Source organism: Spodoptera frugiperda, chromosome 27 (assembly GCF_023101765.2).
Source record: "Spodoptera frugiperda isolate SF20-4 chromosome 27, AGI-APGP_CSIRO_Sfru_2.0, whole genome shotgun sequence".
Taxonomy (NCBI): Eukaryota; Metazoa; Arthropoda; class Insecta; order Lepidoptera; family Noctuidae; genus Spodoptera; species Spodoptera frugiperda.
Window position 1 is genome coordinate 6,970,077 of NC_064238.1, and position 12,143 is coordinate 6,982,219.

At 35.4% G+C, this 12,143-nt stretch overlaps 2 protein-coding genes across 3 annotated transcripts; one reads left to right on the top strand and one right to left on the bottom strand.

The window, feature by feature from the left end:
* Nucleotides 1–1,461: 1,461 nt before the first annotated feature.
* On the top strand, nt 1,462–11,715 carry LOC118263692 (T-complex protein 1 subunit beta). Of its 2 annotated transcripts, none has more exons than XM_035575835.2 (10): nt 1,462–1,619; nt 6,170–6,343; nt 6,433–6,568; nt 6,749–6,968; nt 7,198–7,336; nt 7,721–7,929; nt 8,442–8,616; nt 9,197–9,374; nt 10,418–10,621; nt 10,955–11,715. In XM_035575835.2, exons 1-10 carry the CDS (start codon nt 1,554–1,556, stop codon nt 11,125–11,127), a joined length of 1,674 nt encoding a protein of 557 aa, XP_035431728.1. In that variant the 5' UTR covers nt 1,462–1,553; the 3' UTR covers nt 11,128–11,715. The 2 variants fall into 2 exon arrangements, with proteins under 2 accessions (XP_035431728.1, XP_035431729.1); XM_035575836.2 differs by lacking the exon at nt 1,462–1,619 and adding an exon at nt 5,864–6,021.
* On the bottom strand, nt 3,545–5,134 carry LOC118263693 (synaptobrevin-1). The gene has a single exon (XM_035575837.2). The coding sequence runs from the start codon at nt 4,969–4,971 to the stop codon at nt 4,600–4,602; it is 372 nt and encodes a 123-aa protein (XP_035431730.1). The 5' UTR covers nt 4,972–5,134; the 3' UTR covers nt 3,545–4,599.
* Nucleotides 11,716–12,143: the final 428 nt, after the last annotated feature.

Below are 12,143 nucleotides of genomic sequence, written 5' to 3' on the forward strand. Positions count from 1 at the left end.
TTACCTCATTAAAACCACTCCGGTGGCCACCTTCAGCACCGATAAGGGGCACCAAATTATATATAATGGCGCTTATTAATTTTGTATTAATAAATTAGGACATCAATAGAGACAATAGGTACCTATAGGTATGCTAATTGCTAACTAACTCTTTATATTCATTCGGGCCTTAAGGAAAATAACAAGCGTGATGTTGATACTATGTATATGTACCTAATCCTATAATAGTGCACCCAGTAATTGGGTGACATCAGAGGTAGTCGTTTAGTTCATCATACACTGACCTAAGTCACCATTGCATTGTAAACAAATGATATTATGGCCGTATTTGGTGATAACAAATTACAAAATAAAATTATTATTGTTCAACATAGTGACATGTTTCAAATAATGCAAAATAGCTACCTACATGTTAATGTTAAATTATTTCCCAAAGGGCCAAGCCGGCCAAGGTGCGCTTCAACTAAGCAGGTGACATTTATGTAGCTACCTAATCAAAGAACCTACGCCTATTCAAAATGTGACCAGTCTCCCGGTTATTTTTGTAAAATACGTAATCGGATACTGATAAACTACCTAATTAACTAGCTGGCTTGGTTACCTATGCGAAATGTCGTTATTTTAGTACCGTATGTTAATTACAGGTAAAAACACACAATAAATTGTATGGACATGGATCAGGTTGATTATAAAGACCTAAAGCAGTACCGTATTGTACTATGTATCTCAATACATAAGTATGTAGGTACTAGGTACTTACCTACTTCAAATTACCATGCACAATTGCACATTATTATATTATGTATAATCACACAGTTGCTATGTACTCAGAACCCACAGATATGCGAGGGTAAATTGATTGCGTACATATTTGCACGCTTGTATAAATCATTTGACTTGGAAGTTGCCTTGGCGTGTGGTTTATTTTTAGAAATTAACATCACTGCAACCATTACGACGGAAAGTCAGACAGAAATGTGAAACGTGATTAAACATGACGCCAGTGATCCGGAATCAACGGGGTCAATTCAATAATACATAATATTATAATAAAAGTTATCATCGATGTTTTTAGAAATTTTTATGCATTCTTTTTCTTCAAGTCGTGAGTAATTAGGTCGCTTTCCAGCAGGCGAGACGGTAGTCAAACACCAACCCATTACCTACCAGTAAAAACATTCCTCTGTATGCCTAATTAATTGCCTGTGATGAGTGCTATTCAATAATAAAATTTGGGCTATAAAAATTAACTATTAAATAAAATGAACTAAGTAATTAACTTTTTGTCTTTTATCATGATGTAAGCATAAGTCAAGAAAGGCTCTATAACCATAGTAAATGTAGGTACTGCTTCTGACACGTCACGACACGGTAATATATTTCTGCCTTTATTAGTGTTGTGAAATGAGGGTAGTTATCACATTTCATTTGCTTCAAAATTTAAAGTGTAGGTACATGTCACAACTGAACTAGACCGTTTAGTCTACTTACTACATTTACCATTTTCTTCTATATTGTTTCGTGCGTTACGTTATCAATTTAATTGTAGCAAAATGATGTCCAATCACCAACTTGTAGACCACCTGCTAGATGAAGAGGAAGACGATGAATTTTATGAGGTATTTAGATGTATATTATTTCAAACAATATATCGTGTAATAATTATATTATGAATCAAAGTTGTTTGATTGATACATTGTGCATATTAAATTTTTCGTAATGTTCATTTTAATTAAATAATAAATAACTAATACTATGTTAGTCTATTGCTAAAAGTAACAACACTTTTTAAAAGTTGTTTTAAGTAAATCTCAGAATAAGAATCGATGCTGCCGCCAATAACGCTTCAAAAGTTTAAACGTCCACTTGTGCCGCCAAAAGTTCGATGCATTTAAAAATAAAGGTCACCAAAATGTTAGGTAGGTGCTTACTTCAAAACAAGAAATGTTTACTGCTTTTAGGTGTTTTTTAAATCTTATAAATATTATGAATGCGAAAGTTTGTGAATTTGTGTGTATGTTTGTTACTCAATCACGTCAAAAAGTTTAAAGGGAACGAAATGATTAGGTATGGTCTGGAATAACACATCGGCAACTTTTTATCGTACGGGACCGCGAAGAAGCTGGCAAAAGCAGATAGTTAAAATTTTACATGGCGGTCAAGGGGTCAAAGTATTTGACTGTAGGATTAGCGCAGTAGCTGAGCAATCGGCTGCCGCACCTCGGCTGGTTCATTTCCCGTAGGTACAGAGACTTTTCGTTGTTCTGGGTGTTTGTGCAATTGTATGTTTATTAACGCACCCACGTCAGAGGACAAATTAGTAATGTACTTTGAAAAAAATGAGTAAGACATATCCAGTTTGTAAGCATGATGTTCTCTGGCCGGATAGATTTCCATAAAAGGACATAGCGTTATCGTTATGTAGGTGTCAAACTCAGTAAATACCGCCTACATAACACTGCTGGACCAGATTATCTTATCGTGAGCAAAAAGTTTAGCTCAAATGCAATAATTAATTGTAGGAACACTAATTTAAATTAATTTTGCTGTCCAATTACGTTCGTTCATTAGTTGATTTGATTATTTGCTTATTAAGTGACCCCTCTATTACAAACAACATAGGGTTTCATTTATCAAAAGCAAAAAGACTACAGATATTTTATAGGGTCGGTTACATTAACAATATTTTGTTACTATGTAGGTACATATTTGAAAGCTCGACACCACGTGCTGTGCCTATTAACATTGCTAACAAATATAAAATGTAGGTAAATGGATATTTAGTGACTAACATTTCTGCCTCAACACCTTTTCGGAGAAAAAGTACGAACGAATCAATCTATTGATTTAATTTTTTACGACCTTGTTACGTTTGTGTTGTGAAGCATAATGAAGATGTCTGCAGGTTGTTCACTAAAACGAAGTTCTGACCTAGTTCCTTAAAAATAGTGATAACACAACGACTCAGTTATAAACACAGTAGCGCCACCTATTATCACCAATAAGAACTATATTTTATAGCAATCATATTTTGTGGTCTATCAAAATGAAGGCTAGCCTAGCTACTTGTTGCCTTGTTGTACCGTAATTGATTAAGGAAAAATAATTTTCCTTTATACAGGAAAAGTTTTCCTGATTGTACTCAACATCAGAAATGTTAGAAAATATTTTGGTAAAGTTTTATAACTATGATACTGCTTTCATAAGATAGTTTTGTTTCTGAAATGCAATTTTACAGTATGTTTTACATGACACAGTACTTAGCTATGTACAGTGTAGTAGTATTTAATGATACAAAGGAATACTCTTGTTTTCCCTTTAACTCAATTGAGTCAATTGTACCACAATTAATATTGTGGCACTAGTGCATAAAGTGTGTGACACATGATCACAAAAACATTTTGAGGCCATAAAATGATTGTTATGTGAATCACTGGCTCCTTATCTACATCTACAATGTAGATAACAGTTTTAAGCATTCACATTTGATAAGACAACACACAAGTACTAAATACTTGTCTGTAAAACAACAAAACTCGCACAATATTGAAGAAATACATATATTTATTATTTCTTACAGAATACAAAACAACTAAGATTATGATATTACATACACTTTGCTTACAACATCAAACTAGTTTGTATCTAGACCCAATTAGTAACTGGACCTAAGATGGTGTGTAATGTAAGCGCAAAGTTGGTCCCAACTGCCTTTAAAATTAGTAATCTTGAAAATGCATAAACATATTGATAACTAAATAATAAAAATCAATACCAACTGACAAATGTGCTAATTACATATTACGATAAATTAAAACTAAATGTTTTGTGCAGTAGCACTTTTTTCACATTATGCGGACATGAAAATTAATTAATCTTTAACTTACAGCATAAAGTGATCAAATAAAAAGCAGCATAATGTGAAACAAGTTGTTGTTATTGTTTATACAAACACTGGCTTCCAATAACATATTTACCTAACTTAATACATATAACAATATATTAATTTTGCAAGTGATTACACAGGGTTTCCCCTCTTTAAGCAAAGTACAATCACATTAAAGTTGTGTAGTTAAATATCAGTTCGCTGTGTCAACTGTTCATCCAACCAGCTGGTACAGTAGGCCGCAGGCTGCAGGCTTCACAATATTAACAATCTTTGCATTTAATACTACTTATCACAAAGTGAATCTGTACAAAAGTTGGCCACTTTATAAATTACATGTACATTTATATTTATAACTGTTGTATACATTACAAAAATTGTGCAAAAGCAGCACTTGATAGTTAAAATTTCTATTCCTCTTTTTAGAAGTATAACAATTTGTAAACAAGTCTTATATGAGTGAATTTGATCCACTTAAACGGTATCAACAGTTAGGTACTATTTTAATACAATTTATAGAAAAATATCAAAACATTTACCAAGATGTATATCTTACAATAGGAATATATGTGTGCGTTGGTTAATCGTTGAATATACAAAATATAGATTTCATACATACTGTTCAGTCGCATTTAGTTTGTCTAAACTTGCGTTATTTTATAAAGAGCAGCATAAATGTTTCCATATCAAAGTATTAAAGATAATTTTGATGACTATCGTCCAGAAGCAGGAGTTTCAGTAACAGCAGGCGGGGCAGGAGCGGGGGAGCTGCCGCCTGACCCGGATGTTGCCCACACAATGATTATGATAAGTAGAACTGCCCCGATAGCTCCGATAATTAGCATCATTTTCAGATTCTGCCACCAATACTTTCGTTTCAGTTTTCCAGCCTGTTGCTCAAACTGCGCTGCCCCGTGCTGTAAAGCATCAGCTCGGTTGTCTAGTTCTGACAACTTTTGGTCCCTCTCCAATACTTTCTCGACATTAACGCGCATAATGCCAACCACTTCATCGACTTTGGCTTGAGTTTGAGCCAAACGTTTGTCGCTTACTCTAGGCCCGGAGCTTCCACTTTGGTCTTCCATTTTTTACTGTGTTGATAAACTTCACTTCAGTGACACAAAATGAAACTTTCGACACTTTTTGCAACTATGTAAAAAAGCTGAAATCTAGGATTCTGATTATGTTCAATATAAATATGGCGAAGGCACGGCTAGCGAATTAAAATTCTGGATTTTCTCGAATGACAGAAGAACAATCAACAGCGTGACACATTCATGACGTCATGTGCGATTACGTTCCCAAATCAATTATAGGTCTATTCACCAATCGGATAACGTTTTCGATTTATACAACTCTCGTGATTGGTCCTTCTATCATCATATATCACTTCTATTAATCTATGAAAAAATGTTACCAGCTTTATCGACCTATAAAGTCTCACTATTCACTATCCAGCACAAAATGTATAAGAAAAAAGTTTTATTTCCCTTCAATCTTATAAATGTAAAAAAATATAATAAATAATTCATAAATGAACCCTTTCCTTATCAAAAGAAACTATTTGACTCATATGTACTAAAATTTATTACTTTGCATGGCATTTTATGAAGTTTACGTCTGTAACTGTTAGTTATCTGCTATGTTATATTAGATACTTACTAGTTTTCTCTCCACTAACGCATAAACAGAATTTGTACGAAGCATTCATTTCTCATTGGGCTGGCTCTGCAGATTTTAATGTATTTGTTTGGAGTTATAATCTTTGTAGAAAATTACTTGGCTAAAGTTTTAGATTTATACAAAATTCAAGATTTTTAGAAAATATATTTCATATGATACAAGTCCATTAGTTGTATCATACAAATAAACGACCTATTTTTGCAAATAATATTACCAACCCTTCAAGTCTTGCAGAGTGATCAATGTCCACTACCGCTGTAGGGCCGTTAATAGAAATCCTTATTAGTGATAATGTTGCAACGTTTTAAAAGAAAAAAATATTTTGTAATGGCAACATAGCAAGACGTGCTTGCTTTTGGTTCTGTCAGTTCTCGCCTGTAGATTTCTGGTATTATTTTAGCCGGTTTTCTTTATTAGTGTAAAATAGTAACCGGACAAAAACAGTGAAAATGGTAAGAAAGTATGAAATATTTACAACGTGATGAACGTTTTGCAATAGTTTAGTCATCAATTATGATAACGATTTGTGAATAATCATGAAATGTTCGAACCGTTGTTCTTGTCGCACGTGTGCCTTGATCACATGAAATTATTGTTCAGGTGTCACTCAACCCTATCAGAATTCTTAAAAATGAGGCGGAAGAAGAAAAAGCCGAGGTGGCTCGTATGTCCAGTTTCATTGGTGCCATCGCTATTGGAGATTTGGTGAAAAGTACCCTTGGTCCTAAGGGTATGGACAAAATTCTGGTGTCCTGTGGCAGAAATAGTGGCCAGGTAAACATATTTAAAATGCTAATGTACTGTTATGTTAGTAATACACAAGTATACTTGAAGACAAGACCAAAAAATATTTTTTTGTTTAGGTTGAGGTTACGAATGACGGCGCTACTATTTTGAAGTCCATTGGTGTTGACAACCCAGCAGCCAAGATTTTGGTTGATATGTCCAAAGTGCAGGATGACGAAGTTGGAGACGGCACCACATCTGTTACTGTTTTGGGTAAGCAAAGTTCCTGTTTTGAAAGATAAAGCTAATTCAACACTACTTAGCTTCAATAACTCTTTGTTTCTTCTTACTTTCACTGCATGAACATTGAGTTGTGCTTTTAAAATTATAGATTTTTAATTTAATAAAATAGGTGAATATGTGTCAGATATCAACATGAACCAATCATTTCAGCTGCTGAACTGCTCCGCGAAGCTGAGAAGCTCATTGAACAGAAGCTCCACCCCCAGACTGTGATTGCTGGATGGCGTATTGCTGTAGATGCTGCTAAACAAGCTCTTGCTGACTCTAGCTTTGACCATGAAAAGAGTTTCAATGAAGCTGCTCTCCGGGCTGACCTTGAGAACATTGCCCGCACCACATTAAGTTCTAAAATCCTGTCAAACCACAAAGAGTAAGTTATTTTCTGTAATGTATGGGTTTTTGTTACTTTTGTTGTTATAATTTTCCACCATTTGTATTATCAAATCAAAAAAATTACATGATTTACTGTGCTTATTATCGAGGGACTGTATGAAACTGGGAAAAGTAAATGGAAAAAGTAACATTTTTAAACAAAAACAAAGAAAAGGAAAATTTTTATGCAGTTACCATGTCTAATAGTTTCTTTCAAATCATTTCAGACACTTCACAAAGCTAGCTGTAGATGCAGTGCTCCGTCTCAAGGGCTCTGGCAACTTGAAAGCCATCCAGATTATCAAGATTTCTGGTGGTCTCCTGGAGGAATCTTTCCTTGATGAAGGTTTCCTATTGAACAAAAAGGTACATTTGAACTTGAACTTTCTCCTGCATTTTTTCTCCTAAAACTGTAGATGTTGGGATTAATTTAATTGTGTTTAGAAATAGTAAATAGTTGGTATTTCAAAAGTAATGTTTGTTATGAAAATCCCCAAATATCTACAGAATACATTGAATATATGTATGTATAACCCTAAGGCTCACTGGTAGAGAATACCATATGGCATTAAGTTTGCCTTATATACCACTATTTTATTGTATTGTGTACATTAAAGATTAAATAAATAAATATATTGCAATAGTTTGAAGTTACTGAAGATACAATATTGCAATCTATTGAAGAGAAAACTGCTGATAGATATTCAGCTGCTATCAAATAACAAAATAATGACATCATTCCTATTGCAGGTGGGAGTACATCAACCCAAGCGCATTGAGAATGCCAACATCCTTATAGCCAACACTCCTATGGACACAGACAAGATCAAAGTTTTTGGTTCCACTATCAAAGTAGACTCTATGGCCAAGATTGCAGAACTCGAAGTAGCTGAGAAGGAGAAGATGAAGGACAAAGTTAACAAGATCCTAGCTCACAAGTGCAATGTATTCATCAACAGGTAAATTATGATTTTAAAATATAAGTTCTATAAAATTTGCCCGACAAAGGGTCTGGAAAAAGGTACATTACATGAAACACATATCAAACTGATATAGAACAGCAGATAAGCAATCTGAAGTGGCAGTGGGCAGGGCACATAGGGTGGAGAACCAATGGTGGATGGATGAGTACTGGTAAACGTAGAGTAGTATGTCCATACACAAGGTAGACAGACAATGTGATTAAGGTTGCAGAGAACCGCTGGATGCAGGTCGCTTCCAACCAGCTTATCTGAAAGTAATTGGGGGAGGCCTATGTTCAGCAGTGGACGTCTTATGGCTGATATAATCCTATAGTTACGTGGGAGTTAACATGAAATAAAGATGCTATAGTCTACAAAGCTGACTAAATAAATCATTATGTCATATATTGAGGGCCAATGCTTGTTTAAACTTAAAGAAGAGATAGTGTTTAGGAAGTGGAGCCTTTTGCATGTGCAGTGTTATAATTTTGCATTTCTTTTTTCAACAGACAACTCATCTACAACTACCCTGAGCAGTTGTTCGCCGATGCTGGCGTGATGGCTATCGAGCATGCCGACTTCGATGGTATTGAGCGTCTCGCGCTCGTTACTGGAGGAGAAATCGTGTCTACTTTCGACTCACCCGACAAAGTCAAACTGGGACATTGCAAAGTCATTGAACAGGTAAAATCTATATATTAATACGTGATGCAAAAACTTTCGGAACCTTTTTACGAAAATTGCGCGGACGTAGGAGCATAAAATTTGGTACACAGTTTATGTGTAGGAGAAGTGAAAAATGCTAATATTTTTCAAAAATAATGCTTATAAAGTATATTTAATCAATAAATAAAACATTACACACACTACCATGCATAGCATCGTATTTGACAAAACGTCATCGTAGTTGACAGACATTGCGATGATATTCTCACGTCTCATATGAAAAGAGGTTTCTTATTGAAGGAGGTTTGGTTATTCATGATCCGCCGGAATACATTAATTTGAATTTCACAACAAAACTAATAGCAATTTGTTAAATAAAAATTATCCTTGAACGTATGGAAAGTGGTATTGTAAATTAAATCGTATATGGTCGAATTTCGACCACTAGGCGTCCACTAGTTCACATAGTTTCTTGTGTATATTATGTTATGTAAATAGTTTTGGCTGTATAAAAATATGTTATCAATTCATCAATAACCTACATTTGCACCATTATTTTGTAAAACGAAGTAACCATTATTATATTGTCTACTTCCAGGTATTGATCGGTGATGAGTGCCTGATCCGTTTCTCTGGAGTAGAGCTGGGCTCTGCTTGCACTATTGTGATCCGTGGTGCCACACAGCAAGTTATTGATGAGGCTGAGCGATCTCTGCACGACGCGCTTTGCGTACTCGCCGCCACCGTCAAGGAACCTAAAGTGGTTTATGGTGGAGGTAAATAATAGTTCTTAACTTATACCTAATGCGCTCTAACAAGGTGCGGCTGACAGATTCAGTAACGTTTCGTATCACTCTTGAAAGTTGCTGCGATTTAAAAATTATGCCTTAATATTTTAGCTGTATCACATTCGTATTATGTTAAATCATTTGGATGCATAGTTAATTAAATTAAAACCAACCGGAATGTTCTAGTATTCAATTAAAATCTAATGAAATGAAAAATAAAGTAAAGTGTTATGCGTATAACGTAAAACCATAGTCGTGTTTAGTGATGGGATGTACGGCTACGATGGATAGGTAGTCGATGTTTTTTTAGAATAAAAAACGAAAATCGTGCGTCGTTCAATTATCATTCTTATAAAACCTTTAATTATGTGGGTAAATCCACTGTAGACGCGGCTCTCTCTGCCCAAACCACAGTGACATTATCTGAGCAGAAATATGTAATAGGCATTTTTCTAGACATTTCCGGCGCCATTGATAATGCGTGGTGGTACTTAATCTAACAAATACAAACTAATATATCCTTGTTTTCTTCACGGTTCTGTAAAACTGTAACTCTGAAACACCTCAGGGCTCGGTCATAAAATATTTATTTTGACAAGTATATACACGTAGTTAGACTGCACAACTAAATAACACACACATTTAATAAAAAAATTCAAGAGAATTAAATGTATGCTGCGAGTATCGATAGCGATAAAAAAAAAATTTTCTAATGTCCATCCCTAAAGAGAGACGTCAACGTCATACTGGCATCTGTCAGCCGCACCTTGTTATAGCGCACAGGGTATAGTAACTTTTTTTACAATAATCTCACTCACATGGCGAAATGCAACGCAAGTGTGAATTCACACTCGTATCCTGTTAGGCCATGGTATCAATCCGGTCAATGGTTCATTTTTGCTGAACCATAGCTCTCCCTTATACAATGTTGTGTTTCTCTTACAATGTTTTGTGGACATTTTTATCATATGGCTTGGAGATATTATTTGTGCACTCGTCCTGATTTATAACCTTCATATTTGATTTGATAGGTGCTAGCGAGATGTTGATGGCGGAAGCCGTGTCTCGCATTGCGGCTCGTACTGCTGGTAAGGAGTCTGCAGCGGCCGAGGCGTTCGCCGTGGCCCTGCGCCGCCTGCCCTCTGCCGTCGCCGACAACGCTGGTTACGACTCCGCAGACCTCATCTCACGGCTCCGCGCCCACCACGCTCAGGGAGAAACCACCATGGGTTTGGGTGAGTAATAAATAATAGTATAATTGATATTTTCTTGTGTACAAAATGTTTCTTTAGTATTAGCACTTTGGAAATTACTTGCACTTTATATCATGTAGCAAAACTACAGATTACATAATTTTTCAACTGTTACATACTTACGATAAAACTGTCCAACCTATGTTCAAATGATTCATGTTAAAATTGTCTTGTTTTTGTTGGGGCAGTCACAGTAAGTGTGTATTTAAAAGATTTTAGATGTGATAATACATTTGATACTAGATTCATAGCATTTAAATATGTTTTAAACAAAAAATAAAAATAAAATTAATTTACATGTATTGTATTTCACAGACATGCAAAACGGCCGCGTCGGTGACATGAAGAAACTGGGTATCACAGAGTCTTACGTAGTGAAGCGTCAGGTGCTGCTGTCTGCCTCAGAAGCAGCTGAGATGATCCTCCGTGTCGACAACATCTTGAAGTCGGCGCCGCGTCGTCGTGGCCCCGACCGTCGCCCCTGCTAAATAATTGTATATTCGAGCACTAGTAATTCTAAATGGAAGTGGGTGACCAAACATACCAGGGACTACTGACTAGTATAATTAAATAAAATGTATTTATTTTGCATTTATTTCAATACAGACTCATAATGTCGCTGGAATAAATATCACAATTCGGTGCACGTAATTTTTACTTAAAACCACTTCTGTTTATTTTTATATAATTAATTGCACTTTGTGCAGTGTGAGAATGCTTATGTCTGTACCAACTTATCAAATAACTAAGTTTAGCTTTACCAGTTTAGCCTTAAGTCAGGGAAGATTGAATTTCTTTTAGAAACAATCTCTAAGATGACTCACAAAGTTATATATAATAACATACTGTATTTTTATTGTATGTATGTTACAAATAAGTATTTTGAGTTAGAAAATGATTTCTATTATTGATATGGCCTCATTTGATTTGAATCCTGTAATGGACCCCCATCTAGCAAGTCTAGGTGTATTCAGCTGCGCTAGTTACTTCTAAATAAATAGCTTTTAGTTCATGTGGCCTTAAAGCCTTGATAATGATGTATTAACTATTAATTTAATAAAATTTTAATAACACAAGTTACGCCTTTTATTTACCTAAACCTCCTGGTTGACCTACATTATAATTTATTTCATTTTTTATATTATATTTTATTTAGTTTAATTTTATTATTTCTTTACTTCCAGTACTTGTGATTTTGTGACATTTTGTGGTAGTTCCTTGCACAGAGGGTGTAAGATACAAGTGGACACTTGTCACATAATACTTAGGTACCTCGGTAAGTAAACATCTTCCAACAGGGCACGCCACCACCGTATGCTCCTGATGGTAAGCAGTCGCCGCCGCCCATGGACACCCGAAACACCAGAGGTGTTAAAAGTGCGTTGCCGGCCGGACGCTAACGTTGTTTCACGTATTATGTGAGGTTATGGTGCCACTCCGGTCGAGCCGGCCCATTCGTGTCGAAGCATGGCTCTCCCATGATGACACCCGGGCGTTTCCTCTC

Bases quoted from the DNA above. Each gene is read 5' to 3' on its own strand.
- LOC118263692 (XM_035575835.2), top strand. From the start codon at position 1,554: ATGATGTCCAATCACCAACTTGTAGACCACCTGCTAGATGAAGAGGAA. The intron at 7,337-7,720 runs GTACATTTGAAC...TTCCTATTGCAG, and splicing joins GTTTCCTATTGAACAAAAAG to GTGGGAGTACATCAACCCAA. The intron at 9,375-10,417 runs GTAAATAATAGT...TTGATTTGATAG, and splicing joins TAAAGTGGTTTATGGTGGAG to GTGCTAGCGAGATGTTGATG.
- LOC118263693 (XM_035575837.2), bottom strand. From the start codon at position 4,971: ATGGAAGACCAAAGTGGAAGCTCCGGGCCTAGAGTAAGCGACAAACGT.